The following is a 21,830-nucleotide window of genomic DNA, read 5'->3' on the forward strand; positions in this document are numbered from 1 at the left end:
CCCACAAGGCTTTGCGGGGCTGGCGAACTTTCTCGCGCTTGCACGGGATTCTTTGGCTTCGCGCTTTCTGACTCTTTTTGTCTGAGCTCTGTGGTTCCTTTTGCTCGTATATGCCTACTACGTCAGATAAAAACCACAGGCCGTAAAAAAAAAAAAAAAAAACCCACAGGCTGTTATTCAGTGTAGTAGAAAAAGCATTGGATTTCTTCCTCAGCTATTGTCAGTATATGTGTAACCCTGAGCATGTCGCCTTATTTCTGAGCGTCGGGTCTATTATTAATAAAATCTTCTATGCCCTAAAGTGCTGAATATTCCTTTCAGCTCCTTGCGTTAAGAAATCAGACTGTCCCCTATGCATATACCTTTCCGCTGCAGCCCTGTTAACTGATGATTGCTTTCTCCTCTACATGCCATGTATCAATACAACGGGACCTGGAAATGGGATGGGCATCCTACTTATTTCTCATCACCAGTTTAGGCATTATTGCCTCACTAAAACCACCAGCTTATTTGAAATGTATGCTGTCACCCTCAATTCTTCCTTGTGGATCAAGTATAAGATCTCCAGGTTGCTGGACCTCGTTCTGAAATTTCGCATTTAATTCTGTCTCTCCAACGATACTACTGTATAATTTTTGATGATTTCAGTATCCATGTAGGTGACCTTTCCAATGCCCTGGCCTCTCAGTTTCTTGACCTCTTCTCAGCACCCTTGCCCCCTTCTCTTTGCCAGGTTTATCTGGCAGAAAACAAATCGCTGTTAAATCAGTTTTCTGCCTACTCCATACCTGAAGTTTAGCAGTTGAATGCAATCATGATGCCTGGTGTCATCCAAAATTCATGACAACTGAAGTAGACTCTTAGGCCTGCCCGCTCCACCCTACTATTTTTCCCAAATCTCACTCTCCATACAATTATATGTATATTCTTCCCTCTCTTAATCTTCCAGTAACCTTCTTCCTGCTCATTCTCAATGATGAACTTTGTTCTTAGTTGATAGATGCTTCTCAAAAAGAACCTCCATCAACAATTTACCAGTCTGCCTATATCTATGCCCATATAGACTTCCTTGTCTCGTTAATCTGGGTGATTCAGGGTGTAGCTACCTAAGACCAAGCCTCTCCTCATTCGATATGCTATATTCCTTTTCTCACACTCAAGGAATTTGCTCCAGTATTTGTCCTCTACTCTCTCCCACATCATCAGTTCTCCCCTCAGTATATAAGCATGCTGTTAATATCTTTCATCATTTAAAAAAAAACTTTCCTTTGACCTCAGTGGCTTTCAAGCTGCCAGTCCATTTCTTATCACAGTGAAACTTCTCCAAAAAGTTACCTATATGCACCTCACTGCTAGTGGTAACTTACAAAAGCCACTTGAATCAATTAGTGTTCTTTTGTTGCAGGCAGCAAAAATGACTCTGAAGGGGTTTTATTGGGGGGATATTGAAGAGCATATATAAAAAATGGAAAGACCAAATATTAATAAGGCTCAGGAAATGGCAGGCCCATGTGTCACTTCAGTCAAGATTTATATCCCAGGCAGTCCAATTTACTTTTTAAAAATAGTTTAATGTGTTTATATAGGTGAATATCCTCATAAATCAAATGAGAAATAAATGTTTTCCATCTATTCCAGAAACTTCTCCTTTCCTGAAAAGTCACCACTATCCTCATTTTTTAAATAATAACTTTGTAGCATTTTCTTGTAGTTTGACTGTTCATCCTTCCCTAGACACTATAATTCAGTCTTGCTTTTTTTAATTTGTCTTGCCTTTTTTAAAAATGAGTCTTTCCAGGGTTTCTTTGTTTTAAATTTTTATGGGATTATAGTTGATTTACATTGTTGTGTTAGTTTCAGATATTCAGCTAAGTGATTCAGTTATACATATACATATATCCATTGCTTTTTTTAGATTATTTTCTTTCTTTTTTTTTTTAGAATCTTTTCTCATATAGGCCATTACAGAGTATCAAATAGAGGTCCCTCTGCTATACAACAGGTTTTTATTAGCTACCTATTTTATATATAAGGGCTTCCCTTGTGGCTCAAGCAGGAGATGCAGGTTTGACCCATGGGTCCAGAAGATCCCCTGGAGAAGGAAATGGCAACCCTCTTCGGTTTTCTTGCCTGGGAAATCCCGTGGACAGAGGAGCCTAGTGGGCTACAGACTATGAAGTCGCAAAGAGTTGGACACGACTGAGTGACAGACTTTCATTGTCACTTTTCACTTAATTTTATATATCAGTTCAGTTCAATTCAGTCTCTCAGTTGTGTCCGACTCTTTGCAACCCCATGAATCACAGCATGCCAGGCCTCCCTGTCCATCACCAACTCCCATTGTTTACTCAACCTCATGTCCATCGAGTCGGTGATGCCATCCAGCCATCTTATCCTCTGTTGTCCCCTTCTCCTCCTGCCCCCAATCCCTCCCAGCATCAGAGTTTTTCCAATGAGTCAACTCTTCACATGAGGTGGTCAAATTATTGGAGTTTCAGCTTCAGCATCAGTCCTTCCAATGAACACCTAGGACTGATCTCCTTTAGGATGGACTGGTTGGATCTCCTTGCAGTCCAAGGGACTCTCAAGAGTCTTCTCCAACACCACAGTTCAAAAGCATCAATTCTTCAGCGCTCAGCTTTCTTCACAGTCCAATTTTCACATCCATACATGACCACTGGAAAAACCATAGCCTTGACCAGACAGACATTTGTTGACAAAGTAATGTCTCTGCTTTTTAATATGCTGTCTAGGTTGGTCATAACTTTCATTCCAAGGAGTAAGCGTCTTTTAATTTCATGGCTGCAGTCACCATCTGCAGTGATTTTGGAGCCCAAAAAAATAAAGTCTGACACTGTTTCCACTGTTTCCCCATCTATTTGCCATGAAGTGATGGGACCAGATGCCATGATCTTGGTTTTCTGCATGTTGAGCTTTAAGCCAACTTTTTCACTCTCCTTTCACTTTCATCAAAAGGCTTCCTCTTCTCTTTCTGCCATAAGGGTGGTGTCATCTGCATATCTGAGGTTATCGATATTTCTCCTGGCAATCTTGATTCCAGCTTGCACTTCTTCCAGCCCTGCGTTTCTTGTGATGTACTCTGCATATAAGTTAAATAAGCAGGGTGACAATATACAGCCTTGATGTACTCCTTTCCCTATTTGGAACCAGTCTGTTGTTCCATGTCCAGTTCTAACTTGCTTCCTGACCTGCATGCAGGTTTCTCAAGAGGCAGATCAGGTGGTCTGGTATGCCCATCTCTTTCAGAATTTTCCACAGTTTATTGTGATCCACACAGTCAAAGGCTTTGGCATAGTCAATAAAGCAGAAATAGATGTTTTTCTGGAACTCTCTTGCTTTTTCGATGATCCAGCAGATGTTGGCAATTTGATCTCTGGTTCCTCGGCCTTTTCTAAAAGCAGCTTGAAAATCTGGAAGTTCACAGTTCACGTATTGCTGAAGCCTGGCTTGGAGAATTTTGAGCATTACTTTACTAGCATGTGAGATGAATGCAATTGCGCAGTCGTTTGAGTATTCTTGGGGCTTGCCTTTCTTTGGGAATTTTATATATAGGTGTGCATATTTCAGTCCCAGTCTCCCAGTTTATCCCACCCCTCCCTTGTCCCCTGGTAACTACATGTTTCTTTTCTACATCTGTGAGTCTACTTCTGCTCTGTAAGTAAGTTCATTTGTAGTCATTTTTTTAGGTTCCAGATAAGTGATATCATACAGTATTTGTCTGTGTCTGTGTCTTATTTAATATGACAATCTCTAGGTCCATTCATGTTGCTGCAAATGGCATTATACTGTTCTTTTTTATGGCTGAGTAATATTCTATTGTATATATGTACATCTTCTTTATCCATTCCCCTGTAAATGGACATTTAGTTTGCCTCCATGTTCTGGCTACTGAAAGTTGGGATGCATGTATCTTTTCGTTTTTAGTAATACAATTTTTTTTTAATTTGCAAGTCCTTTTATTCTTAATTATTTGGCTGCACCTGGTCTCAGTTACAGCATGTGAGATCTAGTTCCTTGACCAGGACTAGAACCCAGGCTCCCTGCATTGGAAGCATGGAGTCCTAGCCACTGGATACCCAGGAAAATCCCTGTTTTTAATAATATAATTTAATTGCAGGTTTTTCTCATTTACCCTCCTCTTTTTCTTACTAGTAATCTGTTGAAGAACCAGGGCTACTTGACCTGAGTAACTTTCCTGGTCTGGATTTCACTGATTGCATCCTCATGATACAGTTCAACATGTCCCACTGTCCCTGTCCTCCATATTTCCTTCAAATTGACACCTGGCTCCAGAGGATTGACCAGACTCATGTATGATGCCTTTGGTAGGACTAGATGATGGTTGGAGTAGGCTTCTTCATCAGAAAGTATGCAGTATCTGTTTATGCCATTGACAGGCATTAATACTAAGTGCCTAGATCCATAATTCACAGATGGTTGCAAAATGTTGAAATTCTAATTTACCATTTGTTATGAGCTGAATGTTTGTGTCCCCCTGCCAAAAATTTGTATGTTTAAACCCTGTTGCTCAATGTGATAGTATTAGAAGGTTGGGTCTTTGGGATGTAATTAGGATTAGATGCAGTCATAAGGGTAAAGCCCTCATGAATGGAACTACAAGAGGGTTTGTTTCCCGTCTCTGCTCTTCCCACTACATAATACACCGGGAAGTCAACTCTCTGCAATCCAGAAGGGCCTTCACCAAAACCTGGCTCTGCTGCACCCTGATCTCAGACCTCCAGCCTCCAGAACTGTGGGAAATAAATGTTTGTTGTTTCAACCACTCAGTCTAAGGTAATTGGTAATAGCAGTCCCAACTAAGATACCATTTCTTTTTCATTTGTCAGAGGGAATAGGAATACTTTCATGAGAGATGTTTTCCCTCATTTACTATTTATTCACCTAGGAGTAAAGACATAAATAAGGATAAATTCTTGATTCTTTCATTTTATTTACCAGTTTTCAAGATAATGGGTTGGTTTGCTATCATTCCCCAAAAGTGACCAATTAGGTTATTAGGCTGTGTGTGTGTATATATAATGATATCTTTGAATCCCATCAAATATGGGCACCATCAAATATTCAATCTACTGCAATTATTCTTATTGAAGTTCAGATTGTTCCATTTTTAGTCAATGGGAACTTCTTCAAATCAACTTCTTTTCTACCTGAAATAGCAAGAAGTTCAAGGCTCATTTTGTACATTTCCTGCCCCAGACCTGGAATCAGCCATTTCTCCAAGACACACTGCTTTCTCTTAGTGGGAAAAGGTATTTCAAAATTGCAATCTAGACACTAGGGATGTTCCTCAACACTGGGGTAGCCATTGTTTGTACAATTTACTTAACTAATACTTATGTAATGCTGTTCTGTGCCAGGCATTGCTCTAAGATTTTGCAAAGGTTTATGCTTCATAATAAACCTACAGTTATCCTCACTATTATCCTTATAGATGAGGAACTTGAGGTACAGAGAAACTAAGTTTAAGGTCATATAGCTAGTAAGTGACAGGGCCAAGATTAGAACCCAGAGTCTGAGCCTTTACCCATCATGATATGCTTCCTCTCATTTGACCTGTTTTTGGTCATATGCCTACCCCCAGGCCAGGGAACAACAAAAAAACCTTGACTAACAGACCCACTGAGACAACCCCTTCTCCCCCCGCCAAAAGACATAAAGGTGCTGTTACCAGAAGAAACAGGAATGAATCCGAGGAGGAAAAGAAAACAGTCCAATATATCAGTTTGAAAAAAAAAAAAACCACTCTGATTCAAGAGCCCATTTTTTATTATAGGCATTTTGATAATTACACTTTGAAGAATTACATAAAATATATAATGCAGAACTAGAATCTGTTACAAAAGATTGGGTAAATCAGGGTTTCATTACAATTAAGACCAAGTAGTCAAAAAAAAGAGATTAACCCCTAACAATCAATCCCTAAAGTCACAGGAATGAACACAAGCAAACATGAAGTTTAATGTGACACAAACTGGGTATTCAGCAAATGGAGATTTTTCTTGTTAGTTATTCAACGTTTTGCCCTGAGAAGGCTCAGGGCCATTAGCATGAGAATGATTTGGTCCATCCTCCTCTTCCAAAGCTATAATATCTGGAATTTCGTCAGTCTCAGATGTCAAGTCTGTGATACTGAAATCAAGTGCCTGTAAAAAAAGAATCTTGGATATTAAACCAAACGCTAAAGAAATGAGCTGTCAATTCCAGGTGAGCTCTTAGAAACACAAATTAATTCATGAACTTTACTTTCTCGATAACTATGCTTTCTTCAAGATAAGTTTATAGTCTTATCCCACAATTCATTCATATATAACTAAGAAACGTCTCTTTAAAAGGAAACCAACTAGTGGTAGAACATATGAAATAAAAGTTTTTGAAATTACAAGCTATAAAGCATTTCTGGCTATTCATCTTTCTATTATTCTCTTAAAAACAATAATATTCCACTTTACCATATTCTGATTTCCAATACTATAAACAGTTTGGAAAATGTCTAGGAACTGAGGAAGCAAAAGGTCTTTGAACAGTTTAAATAGCTATCACAAAGCCCTAGCTCTTGTCTGCATAGAGAAGGCTTTTAGGGATAAGAAGTTCGATTAACTCTTACTTTACATACAATTATGATAAGCAAAGTAATATTTCTTAACTAACAGATGACTAGAAGCAGAAAAGGTATAGTAAGTTCAGTTCAGTCGCTCAGTCGTGTCCGACACTTTGCGACCCCATGAATCGCAGCACGCCAGGCCTCCCTGTCCATCACCAACTCCCAGAGGTTTACTCAAACTCATGCCCATCGAGACGGTGGTGCCATCCAGCCATCTCATCCTCTGTCTGAAGGCTAAATCTTGAAAGCAGAGGAAAAAAACTAGCTGACTACCTAATGGAGACAAAATAACTACCACCAACAACAAAACCCATCAAAAAACAGATGGAAGGGAGAATGAGGAGTTATTGCCTAATGGGTACAACGTTTATGCTTGGGATAATGATGAGTTCTGGAAATGGGTAGTGGTGATGGCTGCAGAACACTGCAAATGTACTCAATACCAATGAACTGTACACTTAAGAATGGCTAAAATGGTAAACTTAATGGTATGTATGCATGTGTGCTAAGTCACCACAGTTGTGTCCAACTCCATGCAAACCAATAGACCCTTTAGCCCACCAGGCTCCTCTGTCCATGGAATTCTGCAGGCAAGAATACTGAAGTGGGTTGCCATGCCCTCTTCCAGGGGATCTTCCTGACCCAGCAATTGAATTCAAGTCTCTTAGGTCTCATGCATTGGCGGGCAGTTTCTTTACTGCTAGCACCACCTGGGAAGCCCTGTGTTATATATATTTTGCCACAGTATTTTTTAAAATAGTTTTGAAAAATACATGAAGAGAGAATCTTTCTATTGGGTCTCTTACCTGGCTATCTGTGGCCCTAACTACACTTTTCCCTAAAAACCCAGGTGCTCAGACAACAGTCCAGACTGAGGTAAAAAGACTTCCACTATTTATTCCTGAGGCTATTTGGGGAAATCAAACTACATTCCAGATCTTCATGAATTTTCACTTTGCAAAGATTATACCCAACCTGACATCCACAAAAGCCAACAACACTGATACATTGATGATGATGACTGATAAATAGATGTGGGGCATCAGCCAGGCAGGTCAACGATTGCAATTTTATTCTTTTTAGGTTAAAAGATGTACCTTGCTCAGCTCTCTCTTCCGATCTATTTCTATTAAATGTATATTTTAATATCCACTATCAGTATTTTTAATAAATGTAGAATAGAACAGGAAGCTACAACACAAGAAAATAGAGAGGGATTTGAGTCCTAAGCAAGCAGGAGTTTTTCTCCTATCAGAGACTAGATTGCTAGAATAGAAAAAACAAGCACTTTGACATCAGTAACACATTGGACTAAATCCCTACTCTGCCACTTGTCTCTTTTTAAACCTCAGTTTTCTCACCTGTCAAGTGAGGAAAATTCCTAATTGATTGTGTTGCCAAGTGAGGAGTAAAGATAGTATGGGCCTAGCTTGTAAAAGGTACTCAATAAATAGTAGCTTTAATTCTCTTTAGTTTCTTAAATACCACCCTGTCACACATATAAACCTCCAAAGTCACCCACAGATCAGGAACTACTGGCCTAAGGTAGAGTTTTTCGCAGAAGGTTGGAGATTCCACACTTGTGGGTTAGGAAGAAAGCCTCCACCACCACCAAAAAGGGGGCTCTAGTCCGTGAGATGTTCTGGAAGAACCATATGAATAATCCACCTTCCATATATCCAGAATGAGTCAGAGTGGTTAATTTTCATTATTGTCGACTATCACAAAACCTATTTGGCGGGCTTGGGAAAGAAAAGGGTGGGGCAGTTAAGAGGGAGCCATAGTCTATCAAGTTTATTCAGTGAGTTTAATTTAAAATGAAGTGGTTGGGACTGCCCTGGTGGTCCAGTGGCTAAGACATTGTGCTTCCACTGCAAGGGACTCAGGTTTGATCCCACATGACACATGGAGTGGCCAAAAATTTTTTTAATTAAAAGAATGTAGTGATTGTGCTTGACCATCTTCATAGGGTTTTTATAAATGTGGAACAAGAGAAATTACTTGCAGATTTATAAAATAAATTCCTTTTCACTGACATAAAAAACTATAGTTTGGAAGAAGGAGTATGAGGAGACTCTTGCCCATCAGGCATTCTGAGGCCAAACTCAGAATAACACGCTTACTATGAAACGAGATAACAACAGTCTCTCCCTGCAAAGACATTCAAAAAAACCAAGTGACCGTGCCAGGGTTCAAGGGAGTTACATCATTTTTGCAGGTTGGTGGGCTTCCCTGGTGGCTCAGAGGTTAAAGCGTCTGCCTGCGGGAGACCAGGGTTCGATCCCGGGGTCTGGAAGATCCCCTGGAGAAGGAAATGGCAACCCACTCCAGTATTCTTGCCTGGAGAATCCCATGGACGGAGGAGCCTGATGGGCTACAGCCCACGGGGTCGCAGAGTCGGAAATGACTGAGCGACTTCACTATCACTATCACCATACAACCATAAGAGGGCACCATTCATTCATAAACCTGCTTGATTTCTGTATTTACAATGATAATTTTCCAGAAGGTGGCACTGTAGGTGGGGCTACTACAGAAATAAAAACAGCATCTGGGGGAATTTTACTTAGTGGTAAACGTGTATATACATGCAGTGCTCATAAACATGACACAGAGCCAGGAAAACAGACTGATTTTGAACTAGAAAATAATCGTGGCTCAGATGTAGAGAGTCTGCCTGCAATGCAGGAGACCCAGGTTCGATCCCTGGGTAGGGAAGGTCCCCTGAAGAAGGAAACGGCAACCCACTCCAGTATTCTTGTCTGGAGAATTCCATGGATGGAAGAGCCTGGTGGGCTACAGTCCATGGGTTGCAATGAGTCTGACACAACTGAGTGACTAACACACATGCCTATGTTTCCTTGACATCAGTTTTAGTATTACTTTCTTTGATCCATCTCTTTAGGCAAGGACAACAAAAGCAAAAGTAAACAAATGGGACCAAATCAAACTAAAAAAGCTTTTGCATAGTGAAGGAAACTTTCAACAAAATTTCAACAAAATTAAAAAGCAACCTGTTGAATGGGAGAAGATACTGGGTTGGCCAAAATGTTCATTTGGTTTTTCTGTAACATCTAGGCTTAGTCAGTTTTTTTCCCTCAAAATAATTGCCCTCCTTGGGGAAAAGTCTGTTAAACTAAAACTGCTAGTTTATCCAACAATAAAGCAAGGAAACCATGCGTTTTGAGACATGTAGACAACCAAGGGACATGCATGTAGGCACAAACTTGAGACACAGACAGATAAAACCATGACTCATGGTAAAAGCAGGGTGTGCTCATGGTAAAAGCAGTCAGGGGTATTCTTCCAGAAGCTAAGAGAAGTCTGCTTTATATTCTGTCTTGCTCACTTAGAACCGCTTTGAGATCTGTCTCCTTTTCATAAGCAATTCAGTAGGTACTATTACTCTTAGGAACAGGAAACAGCAAGCTTACGTTCAGTATAAGGAAGTCTGTGTACAGCTGTAGTATGTGAACTTTCTAACCAATCACAATCAGCCATAAAATACCACCCTTGAAGTTCCGAGGCAAATGACAGCAGGGTCCTGTCCAATTTGGACTAAAAAAGAAAAAAATTTTAAGAGGTAGTCTCTAGAAAAGCCATTCACTAGGGACGGGCAGGTGAAGGCATGGATTGGCTCCACCCTGAAAGCCCATCAATCATGACAGTCCACTTTTCCAGAAACCAGAAGCTCCTTCACTTCAAGTATCTCAGGGAGTCCTTCTAACTGAGCTCACGTCTACTGACACCTGGAGTTACCTCAAGAGGAAAAAAATTAGCTCTCTGACTTAGTAAGGTTTGATAGCTCATTCACGTAAGTGCATGTAAAGTTGTATGCTGCTTCCTTGTTTTCATGGGGAGACAGGGGCGAAGCAGGGTAGAAAAAGGAGACAAATTTGACTTAGACTTCAGTTCTGCTGAAGGGCAGGTCAGGCCTTCAGTATTTAGCTCTATTTCAAAGTTCTAAGATTGGCTTTTTTTGAAAAGGTTTGGCATACTGCAGCTTTGTTCTGCTGCTGCTAAGTCACTTCAGTCGTGTCCAACTTTGTGCGACCCCATAGACGGCAGCCCACCAGGCTCCCCCGTCCCTGGGATTCTCCAGGCAAGAACACTGGAGTGGGTTGCCATATCCTTCTCCAATGTGTGAAAGTGAAAAGTGAAAGTGAAGTCGCTCAGTCATGTCAGACTCTTAGCAACCCCATGGACTGCAGCCCACCAGGCTCCTCCGTCCATGGGATTTTCCAGGCAAGAGTACTGGAGTGGGCTTTGTTATGAGGAGGTCCATATTCCCTACATAATCAACCCATGCTAAGGGGATTAGAAGCCTGAACACCCTAGGCAGGAGGTAGTAGCAACTCCTTTCTACAGGGGATCCAAAGTCTTTTTTCTTTTTTTCCCCCGAATTATCTTCATGCGGTCTTCTAAAGGTACCTCACCCACCACTGAGGTTAGTGCCTCTCTACCAAAGTGACAACATGGTACATTAAGTCCAGCTGGGACTGGATACTGAACAATCTCATTCCTTACATGTGAGATGGCCCCTTAGCAAGAAATGCTGCTACTTTTACACGAGACTGATGCAACAGTCACTCATGTGCTTCCTCTCAGCTGATTTCTCCTCAGCAAGGCAGTCAGGTACTTGTGTACCTCCTTCTACTGGTTTAAGAAGGTGCTTTCAGGGGTCCAGTAAACAGTCAAATGAAAGGAACCACCACCACCCCCTGATACCATTCTTAAAGGAACATTAGCTTTTGTTATCAAACATTCCATTTTTAACATTAGTCTTCCAATGTCTGTACAAACTGCCCCCTGCCCCCAGGCCATTTGAATTCATATGTATTAAAAACCCTGTCAAGGAGGCGAAGCAGTTCCGAGAAAGCCACACAAAAAGCACATGTAACACATAGCATAAAACTGATCTATTCTGCAGTGAGTTTTATTGAATTCAAAGGAGGCACTCCTTTATGAAAAAATAAAAAAACCCAGGGTACACAAGCATGCATTGTGAGACAAACCAGACTTGAGGCCTGCTCAGAGCAGACCCCAATTCATACAACAGCCTACATGAAGGTGTTTTTATTCAGTACAAACAGCAACAGTAGCAAAAGAATGAGGCCATAAAACGCCCTGAAACATGTGCGAGTTCTGGACAGGCTGTGACCATTCTATTATGCTTTTCTTTCCAGCCAGGCAAGTAACAGAACTTATGCACTAATGCAGAAACTTTATAGCTCTTACGTCAGCTGGAAATGACTGAAGTGCAGACCTTTTTGCCTCATTAGCTGCCTGCCTACTTTGGAGCCGTCTAGCTCAAGAGGAGCTGTCATCTGGCTGGCTGCCCTGTGCATTGCTGACAGGGACGGGTTTAGGGTGTTTTGTACTCCGCCTGCCAGGCCTCCTGGCTGTACCTGGGGCCTGAGCACTCTCAGCCTCGGTCACCTGGGGATAAAAGGGACCTACCAGCCAGTTGAGGGGTGTGTTGTTAACAAGATAATCCATCACATCATCTAAAGACTCCTTCATTTTCTGCAGCTGCCCCTTGCTGGAAGCGAGGAGGCCATCAGACACTTCTTTAAAGGAGGCAGCATTGCGAAACACAGCGTAGATGTCACCAGCCATCACCCCCAAGTGCTTGGCCCGATCTTGAATGTTCTGTGGTAACCCCTGGATGTTGGACAGGAGGGTGTGGCACGTGGTCTGGAGCTGCTGAGTCAGGTTCCGGGCAATAGCAAGAGTACGTGACTCAATGTGCTGAAAGTAAGACAAGTTTAAGAATGAGCAGTGGATTCAACAGTGGTATGTGTGACTTAGTCCACGTACATTCGGCTGGGATATGTCCACCCACACATGTGGATTCTTTAACTTTTTAAAATTCTCACAACATCCCTGAGTACAGCAGTTATTATCTCACATTTCATAGGCAGAACATAGGGCTTCCGGGGTAGCTCAACTGATAAAGAATCTGCCTGCAATGCAGGAGACCCTGGTTCGATTCCTGGGTGGGGAAGTTCCCCTGGAGAAGGGATAGGCTACCCACTCCAGTATTCTTGGGCTTCCCTTGTGGCTCAGATGGTAAAGAATCCGCCTGCAATGCAGGAGACATGGGTTCAATCCCTGGGTTGGAAAGATCCCCTGGAGAAGGGCATGGCAACACAGTCCAGTCTTCTTGCCTGGAGAATCCCCATGGACAGAGGAGCCTGGTGGGCTATAGTCCATGGGGTTGCAGAGTTGGACTCGACTGAGTGACTAGGTACAGCACAGGTAGAACATAAGCTATGCCCCAGATAACAGCTGGAAAATGGCTGAGTTGGGATTTGAACTAGTGCCTGAGTCTTCGAAGTTCATGATCTTAAGCAGAAGAAACATAACAGGGGAGACGGGACAAAAAGAAAATACCCTCCATATTAGTAGGGCAACTGGGATGTTCTTTCTTCAAGTGAGATATGATATAAACAAATGACTAATGTTACTTTCAAGGGCAAGTGTATATTAGCTTCTGGAAGACAAAGAACTGTTTTCTAGGACTACAATATGATATTTCTTCTGTCTGGAACACTCACCCCTTTAATGCCCTTTCACCTGGTTTATTCACCCCTTAGGTCTCAGTTGACCAACTCATCTCTTCCAGCAAACCATCTGACTCACCCATCCTCACTCCAAGGTTGAGTTAGTACCCTTCCTACAAAGCATTCTCACAGCAACTCTATTTATACTATCAAAACACCCCACTATGGCAGTAAAGATACCTGTATTCACTTAGCTTGTACCTTTCATGAGGGAAATGCCTTTTCCTCAGATAGTTGTGTCCTGACTGGGGCAATATACCTGCCGGTAAGTTGTTAAAGTTACTGCACAGTTTTGCTTCTATCATATAACAAGCAACTTATGTACCCTATATTGTTCAACTTTTGTTAGAGAAGAATATTCTAAGAGGAATACTAAGAACACTGCGATGCCTGGTAGGAATTTCTATACAATCTGTAGTAGATGACCCTGTCCCAGTTGTCTCACCTCAGCACAGTGGGATTCATCTGTATCATCGTAGCCGATGCTTCTCTTCCACTCCAGCCAGGACAGATAGAGCTTATCCTGAGCATCTTGAATTTTCTGGTTGGCATTATGCACATTCTTCCTGGCAAGTTCAATCTAGAACATGTTGGAAGAAGACAAAGAACAAACTATTAACAGATATTCATATTAGCCTGTTCTCAGGTCTATGATGTAAACCAGCCATCATCAATTCTTACAGAGTCTTGGTATTTAAGGAGATTATCTCTGATAGCCTACCAGAGATAGCATTGTTCTGTTTTTCCCTGTGTTAGTTGCTCAATCGTGTCGGACTATTTGAGACCCTGTGAACCATAGCCTGCTGGGTTCCTCTGTCCATGGGATTCTCCAGGCAAAAATACTAGAGTGGGTTGCCATTCCCTACTCCAGGGGATATTCCCAACCCAGGGATTGAACCTGAGTCTCCTGTATTGCAAACAGATTCTTTACCATCTGAGCCACCAGGGAACCCCAAGAGCACTGTTACTTGTTATCAATATGTGTAAGTCAGCCAAGCAGTCATAGGATGTTACTGCCTCTTATTTATTAAACCACTATCTCCAATTTCCCTCCAGTTTAACACAGGTACAGCAACTGAAATTTAACGTGTGTATAAAATTATAAAAGAGAAAGGAACTTAAACTTCCTCTTCCCTGTTGCCAGCCACCTACTTCCCCTTCCAAGAGTAAACTGGTCTCTAATGGCTGAACAATGCATATTGTTCTTAACTTGGCAATCCTTCAAGGCGACTCAGTAGTCTTTTGTGATGTATCAATGTCATCAGTCTATTAGTTGATGTGCATTGTTTACACTCTTTTGCAACTCTGAATGAATATACATTTCTAGAAGAAAAGCTGCTCCAGGCATAGGGGTGTCTCTAAGTTTCCTATTTCCCTTGAATCCTCTAAAAGTGCAAAAACACAAGTATATCTCTCCTCTACACTATCGCCCACAGAATCTAGCTTTGCAAATGCCACCAGACAGGAAAGGAAATCAGTAATCTGACCACTCAGAGTAAAATTAATACCGCTTCATGTATTCAGCTAATTATATATTTCCTTTTCTGTGAGTTTTCTATATACTCTTGGCCCATTTTTCTACTGGATTGTTCATAAGGTAAGATTAAAATTCTTGGATTTTATGATTACGTTTATCCTAATCCTGGAGATCAATGAACTCAATTCATCTGCCTTTAAATGAAGTTGTACTCACCAGGTTGACGGTGGAATGGAGCTGAGAAATGGTCTCCTGGCCTTTTTGCTTAGCTTCTTCAACCCTGTAGAGGGCCTGCTGGTAGGCCCGGGAGCGCAGCTTGGTGGACAGTGATCCCAGTCTAACATAGTAACTTGGCTTCTGAACCGTATCAAATCCTTCCACTTTTTTGGCTTCTTTTTCTGAAGTTATAAAGAAGGGGGGAAAAAAAAAGAAGTCTTAGGGATCACAGCTCTAAGTGCTCTAAGTGACAAGGCCTAAACTCTTAACTTGGATCTCGTCATTGTTGATTCCACCCACCCATCTGGTAATTATGCACTCCTTTGCCCAAGATGGCTCCTATCTACTGCTGGGCTTGGCAACCCAGAACACATCATTGTGACACGTCATCTACACAGGTCTCTTCCCATCAGCGTGTCTTACCTGGCACACAGTAAGCACTGAATATTTAATAATCCCATACAGTAGCCTACAAAGGGCAATCCATTTGTAGAAAGTATTTCTTTAGGTTAATTTCTCTGCAAAGTTTCAAAACTTACTATGTACAAAAGAATCTGCCTGCAATGCAGGAGACCTGGGTTTGATCCCTGGGTTGAGAAGATCCCTTGGAGAAGGGAAGGGCAACCCACTCCAGTATTCTTGCCTAGAGAATCCCATCATCAGAGAAGCCTAATGGGCTACAGTCCATGGGGTCACAAAGCATTGGACACAACACATGCAGACAGAGGGGGTGGGATAGGGAAATGGAGACTGACTGTCAATAGGCATGAAAGATCATGAGCTTTACTCTTTGGGGGTGACAGAACTTTTATCTTTGGGGGTGACAAAAATATTCTACAACTGGATTGTGCTGAGGCTCATGCAACCAAAAACGCAGAGGGAAAACAGGTGAATTTTTTTGGTATATAAAAGTATATCTCAAGGAAGCTGTTTATAAAAACTGCTTAAAGATATAAAACACAGGAAGAAGTTCCTTGGTGGCCTAGTAGTTAGGGTTCTGGACTTTCACTGCCATGGCCCGGGTTCGATTCTTGGTCAGGGAACTGAAATCCCATAAACTGCATGGCATGGCAAAAAAGGAAAGATACAAAACATTATTTCAAGGCAAAAATCCAATTACCTAGTTCATCCTTGGTAAGAGGAAGGTACTGGTCTACCAGCAGCTCCGATTTGGTGAGTGCATTTTCCATTCCACTGCTCATCAGCTGCATCACCCGACTTCCCAGGACTGTGTGAATGCTGCCATTGACCATGGACTTGGTCTTCTCCACACTACCAGTCACAGCTCCCTTGGTCCTGTCCACCACCCCAGTGATTGTACTGGCCACAGAATCCCTGGCCCCAGTCACAGTAGTCGTCACAGCATCTCTTGCCCCCGTCACAGCCCCTTTGGCATTGGCCACAACCTATGGGGAAAAAAAGCAGGCCATCTGGCTGGTGAGAAACATGGGCATAGACACTTAAATAAAGGTCTTAACAAAGGCAGCACAGTTGAAGAGTTAAAGGATGAATCTGGCCCTTTTACTTTCTAGTCATGGGCCTTGGACAAGTATATGAGAGTTGATGAGCCTCAATTTCCTTAACAGGTATAAACGCCCTACCTGCCACCACTCAAAGGTTGTCGGAAGACCAAAAGAGGGAAATGGATAAAAAATTTGTCAAAGTTTTTTCTTTCTTTGTTTTAAACTAGATGTACCTGCAGCAAGGCACAAGTGGGACTCTATAGAGAAAAACGGCATTTTCCATTGACATGCTTCTACTGAGCACCTCATACAAGCCTGTAAGCACAGACACAGGTACCCATGCACGCTACCCCAGGCTGACACACAGGCAGATGTACCAGTTCTCCACTCCACTGGCTGTGCTCTCAGACACCGAGCAAGAAAAGGTTCTATTCACCACCTCTGCATTTATCCAATACCACATAGGACTCGGTGATTTAACAAAGCAATTTCACCTGCAGAGATGAAGCCACACATTTAACAGAGATCAGACTAAAGTCTGGCCCAAAGGTGGATAGCTCGTCTCTGCTTCCCAAGACAACCTAACAACAGTTCAGGAAGTAACAGAGTGGTCATTACTCTTTCAAAAATATATCCAAGGTTGGAACAAATAAGTACTGCCTGTTTGTGACCTGCAATAGTCTGTATAAAACAGATAAAACTTAAAAAATGTGAGGTGGCAAACCTCAGCACTCTTGTCCCAAGCTCACCTGGTTTGTTGGCTGATTCAGAATAGGCAGCTTCTCCTCAATCCTGTCTAGCCCCTTACAGGCATAGGTATTGGCAACAGCAACTAGAAGAATCACAAATGGTGAAAATGTCAATAGTCAGTTAAGAGTGAACACGTAACTTCAACCTTTATTCTTACTATGGAAAAACAGCAAAAAATATTTAATTTACCACACCATGCTTTGTCTGGTTTCTCTAGTTCAGAGAGGAGATCCTTGCCAGGTTTCCAGCAGCTTCCTTCTACTGACAGGGAAATAAGGATGTGTATGTGTGGGGTGGGGGAGCAGCAAGCTGAGGCAGTGACAAGCCAAGAAGGAAGGTGGCCAGGAAGCCTCTTCCTCATCAGTTGTCCCCTAAGGTTAAGAGAAGCCAGGCTTCACCAGAATCCTCATTCAAGGAATGAGGTATCTGAAAACCCTCAAAATTTGCATTTCCATGCTTGTCTGATCTCTGCTGCTGCCAAGTCGCTTCAGTCGTGTCTGACTCTGTGCGACCCCATAGACGGCAGCCCACCAGGCTCTACTGTCCCTGGGATTCTCCAGGCAAGAATACTGGAGTGGGTTGCCATTTCCTTCTCCAAGTCTAATCTCTACCTACACTTAATTCAGTAGGTGACAATATATTTGGGGTTATCACCAGGGAACAGTGTGCTAACAGGACCCTGGATCTCCCTAACAAGACTCAGATTTTAGTCCAAGCTCCCCCACCAACTCCCAACATTTGGGGAGTAGCAGAGTTGGAAAGCTGATTTCTATAAGGCTCCCCATAATCCTGAAAGTCCATGATGTAATAATTTGAGAGAATGATTTAATCCCTTATTCCAAAGCAGATAATAATGCGGAGAAACTGAAAATTCCACTCCTTGGTATATATATGAAAGAACATATGTCCACACAAAAACTTATGTATAAGTGTTCGCATTAGTATTCATTGTTCATGGCAGGCAAAAGTTAGAAGCAACCTAAACATCAACTGATGCATGAAAATGACATACCCAAGGAGAGGGTGGGATGTTTCAGGAGAACAGCATTGAAACATGTATATTATCTAGGGTGAAACGGATAACCAGCTCAGGTTGGGTACATGAGACAAGTGCTCGGGCCTGGTGCACTGGGAAGACCCAGAGGGATCGGGTGGAGAGGGAGGTGGGAGGGGGGACTGGGATGGGGAATACATGTAAATCCATGGCTAATTCATATCAGTGTATAACAAAAACTACTGTAATGATGTAAAGTAACTAGCCTCCAACTAATAAAAATTAAAAAAAAAAAAAAAAAGAAAATGACATACCCACACAACAGAATATTAAATTATTCCATATTAAAAAGAAATGAAATACTGAGATGATGCTACAATTTGGATGAAATTTGGAAACATTATGCTAAGTGAAAACCAGCCAGTCACAAAAGACCACATGTTTTATGATTCCATTTATATTACATGTCCAGGATATGCAAATCTATAAAGAGAAAATAGACTACTAGTTGCCTAAGGTTGGGGAAGGGGGGGTTGGTGGAGTGACTGAGAATGAGTATAAGGTTTCTCCTTAAAAAAAAACAATATGGTAAAATATACAAAACAAACATCTCAATTTTAACTATGTTTACGTGTACAATTCACTGGGACTCACAATACTGTTCATTCAGAATATTGTGCAACCATTACCACTCTCATTTCCAGGACTTCTTCCTCATTCCAAACAGAAAGTGGTATGAGGTTTCTTTCTGGAGAGATGACAATGTTCTACAATTGATCATGGTGATGCCTAAACAACACTGCGAATATACTAAAAGCCACTGAATGGTACACTTTAAGTGGGCTATTTGTATAATGATTTCTTTTAAAAGCAGTTCATGTATACTGTGTAGTCCCAAGGAAGTCAGTTATTTCAGTTTACTCACTGATTCCCTGTTTGACCTCACTTGCCAACACAGAAACATCTCTGGGGAATTTTCTTTTTAATACCATATTTGCCATTGCTCTGAAGCAGGCCTTCTGTAACAATGAGCATCACTTGGCAGTTCTCAGAAAAAGCAGTATGTGTCTCAGGAAAGGCTGAGGATTCCCTGACTGATGAAAGCTCAGGGTGTAAGGCTAGCCTTCATTATTCAAACCAGCTTTGGGCTCACTCGCCATGACTATATGGGACTAGATTTTGAGGCCAAAATGAAAACTCACTTTGTGGCTCTAGCTTTTGGATGATTGGCAGCGCGCTGGTCACAGCCACAGAAGTGATGGTCTTCATGCCCTTCTCTGCCATCTCACACAGAGACTTCAAGTAAGGATACTGATCCTTTGTACTGATGTAAGCAGACGAGACCAGATCACACGTGGAGCTCACCAAGGGGAGGCTGGCCACCCTGGTCACCACACTCTGCAATCAACAGAGAGGGAGGAGTTAACTTCTACAAAGCAGGATGGTGGGGAAAGGAATCAAGAATCGGCTATTTATAAATCATACCAGTTGTGGTTCAACTGAAACAGATGCCATCTTTCTTGCTGGAGAAAGAAGAAATCTGCAGAAGAGAAGCTTATTTCAGAACACTGTGATAAGATCCCCAGATTAATTCTCCAACCCCAGGTTTCAAGTGAGCAAAATTCAAGGTACAGTCAGTGGAGTCTGCATGCTCCCACCTTCTGGCTCTCAGAGGTCTCCCCTGGGCAAACAAGTCCTGAAAGAAGGCTTCAGAGCTCACGGGTACAATATATCAACTTGGAAGTGTTCAATTCAATGCTTTTCCCACTAGGACATTAGAGACGCCTTTTGAAGTAAAAGATCTATCCACAAAAATGCTAACCAGGTAACATCCATGTAAAAATTAGAGAGAGATTTCAAGGAAAAGATATCTTGGGCAGTCAGGCCGATCAAGATGGAGCACTTCGGGGCGGGGGTTGGGGGAGTCAAACTTTTCTTGTCAAAGAACCGAAACTAGTTTAGGGGACATTAAGCACAGGCGGTAAGGAGGTGCTCCGACGATCGAGAAACTTTTCAAGGAGTTTTTAAATGTCACTTTAGTGTCCCCAACGACCCACACCTACACAAAACAGCTTCACTGGTAAGCAGCAGGGCTGGGAAGGCAAGAACCCACCCCTTCGGAGCCACTCTGCGGCCGAGGGTCCCAATTTTACAAGAAACGAGAACCACGCCGAAGGCGGAAACCAGGCGCCACTTATCAATAATAGCCCGTCTGCGTACCCCACAAAATTCTGCTTTAAGACGATTTTCTCACGCGTTTCCTTTCAACTAACGTCCTTTGGGGTCGACTGGAAACTGCTAGCCCCAACCCAACCAAGAAGCTACAAACGCACTAAGGCAGCGAGCAGAAAAGCAACCCTCGATCAAGGAACAAAAGCGAGGGTGCAAACACAGGCCCCAGACACCGCCCCTTCCCAGCCGGGGCCCCGAAACCGCCGCGAGGCCACGAGCGTCTGGCCCGAAGCCCGCGTGGCCGAGCCACAGGGGCCGCTGAGGATCGCGCACCCACCCGCAAGCAGATACCAGAGGGCGAGGATCCGGCGAGTCTGTGCGGCGTTCACAGCTCACCGCCCGGCGCGCCGGAATATATACCCGCCCCGCCCCCGCCCGCCCCCGTGCCACGTGACCCCCGGCCCTCGGCGGGGGCGTGGGGGGCGGCCCTGCAAGGATCAGGAGTGCCGGGGATGCCCGTGCAAAAATGCAGCGGGTGGGGGATACTCTTTTGCCCCCTTCTGATGCCTATGTCAGAAGCTTTCTCTATCTCCTTTATACTTTAATAAAACTTTATTACACAAAAGCTCTGAGCGATCCAGCCTCGTCTCTGTCCCCAGATTGAATTCATCTCCTCCGGAGGCCAAGAATCCCGCGTCTCATCGTTCAGCAACAACCTTTCATCTTGGGGGCTCGTCCGGGATCCTTCAGGACAAGATGGGCCTGATAATCTATGTGAGCCTACTTCTGCTGACTCCAGAAATCCTGAGTCTGCCGTTTGATCCTGAAGACAATGCCTTCCTGTCCTGGGCTCACTCTTATGCTGCATTCCACAGTCTAACTGCTGGGTCTGTGGACCACTCCCTTCTTCATCCGTGAAAGGCGTCCCATGGTGGACATCTCCACTTCAAGGAAAGGACTTTCTCCAAGTCTGCAAATACCTTCAACAATCACATGTGATGCCTCTTCTTAAACTGACGACATCTAAAAACCTTAAGATAGACTGATGTAACTATGGACATAATGTGACTTTTGATTTTAACTTGGTTTAATGACTATTTTGCCTTACATCTATAACTGTATAATGGGGTTTTCTAACCGTCTAAAAGCTTTTAATTTACAAATAGTTGTCCAAGCTCCTATGAGTGCCACAGCTTCCTCCAACTATTACTTGGGGCCCCTGGATCAGACATCCTCACTATGAGGATTAGGAGAATATGTTGCCTCACCAATTTAGGGACAACGCCCCTTGTCAGCTCGGAAGCAGTTATGGAATGAGAATGACGCCCCTTTTCCCTAGGCAACATAATTCTCCTAAAAGAAAAGGGGGGAATGAGAGTCATTTCCTAGACAGGTTGATAAGAAGTCTAGGGGTCCCCAAGGAGAGAGAAGTCTGGGATATTCAAGGAGGAAGAAAGGACAAACTTTTTTACTTTTTTCCTCTACATTCCTTAGGATTATAGAACAATAATGTATCTTGCCTGAGGACAGTCTTTGGATTAAACCCTCT

The 21,830-nt window shown here is 42.7% G+C and overlaps 1 protein-coding gene across 3 annotated transcripts; it reads right to left on the bottom strand.

The window, feature by feature from the left end:
- Positions 1–5,790: 5,790 nt before the first annotated feature.
- PLIN2 (perilipin 2) lies at positions 5,791–20,692 on the bottom strand. Of its 3 annotated transcripts, XM_070480563.1 has the most exons (9): positions 20,619–20,692; positions 19,595–19,649; positions 19,312–19,507; positions 17,115–17,197; positions 16,023–16,308; positions 14,903–15,084; positions 13,655–13,789; positions 12,104–12,394; positions 5,791–6,185 (listed from the first exon to the last, which is right to left on the bottom strand). In XM_070480563.1, exons 2-9 carry the CDS (start codon positions 19,622–19,624, stop codon positions 6,045–6,047), a joined length of 1,344 nt encoding a protein of 447 aa, XP_070336664.1. In that variant the 5' UTR covers positions 19,625–19,649; positions 20,619–20,692; the 3' UTR covers positions 5,791–6,044. The 3 variants fall into 3 exon arrangements, with proteins under 3 accessions (XP_070336664.1, XP_020759737.2, XP_070336663.1); XM_020904078.2 differs by lacking the exon at positions 5,791–6,185 and having other exon boundaries at positions 11,564–12,394; XM_070480562.1 differs by lacking the exon at positions 5,791–6,185 and having other exon boundaries at positions 11,564–12,394; positions 20,633–20,677.
- Positions 20,693–21,830: the final 1,138 nt, after the last annotated feature.

This window comes from Odocoileus virginianus, chromosome 18, assembly GCF_023699985.2.
Source record: "Odocoileus virginianus isolate 20LAN1187 ecotype Illinois chromosome 18, Ovbor_1.2, whole genome shotgun sequence".
NCBI classification, from domain to species: Eukaryota; Metazoa; Chordata; class Mammalia; order Artiodactyla; family Cervidae; genus Odocoileus; species Odocoileus virginianus.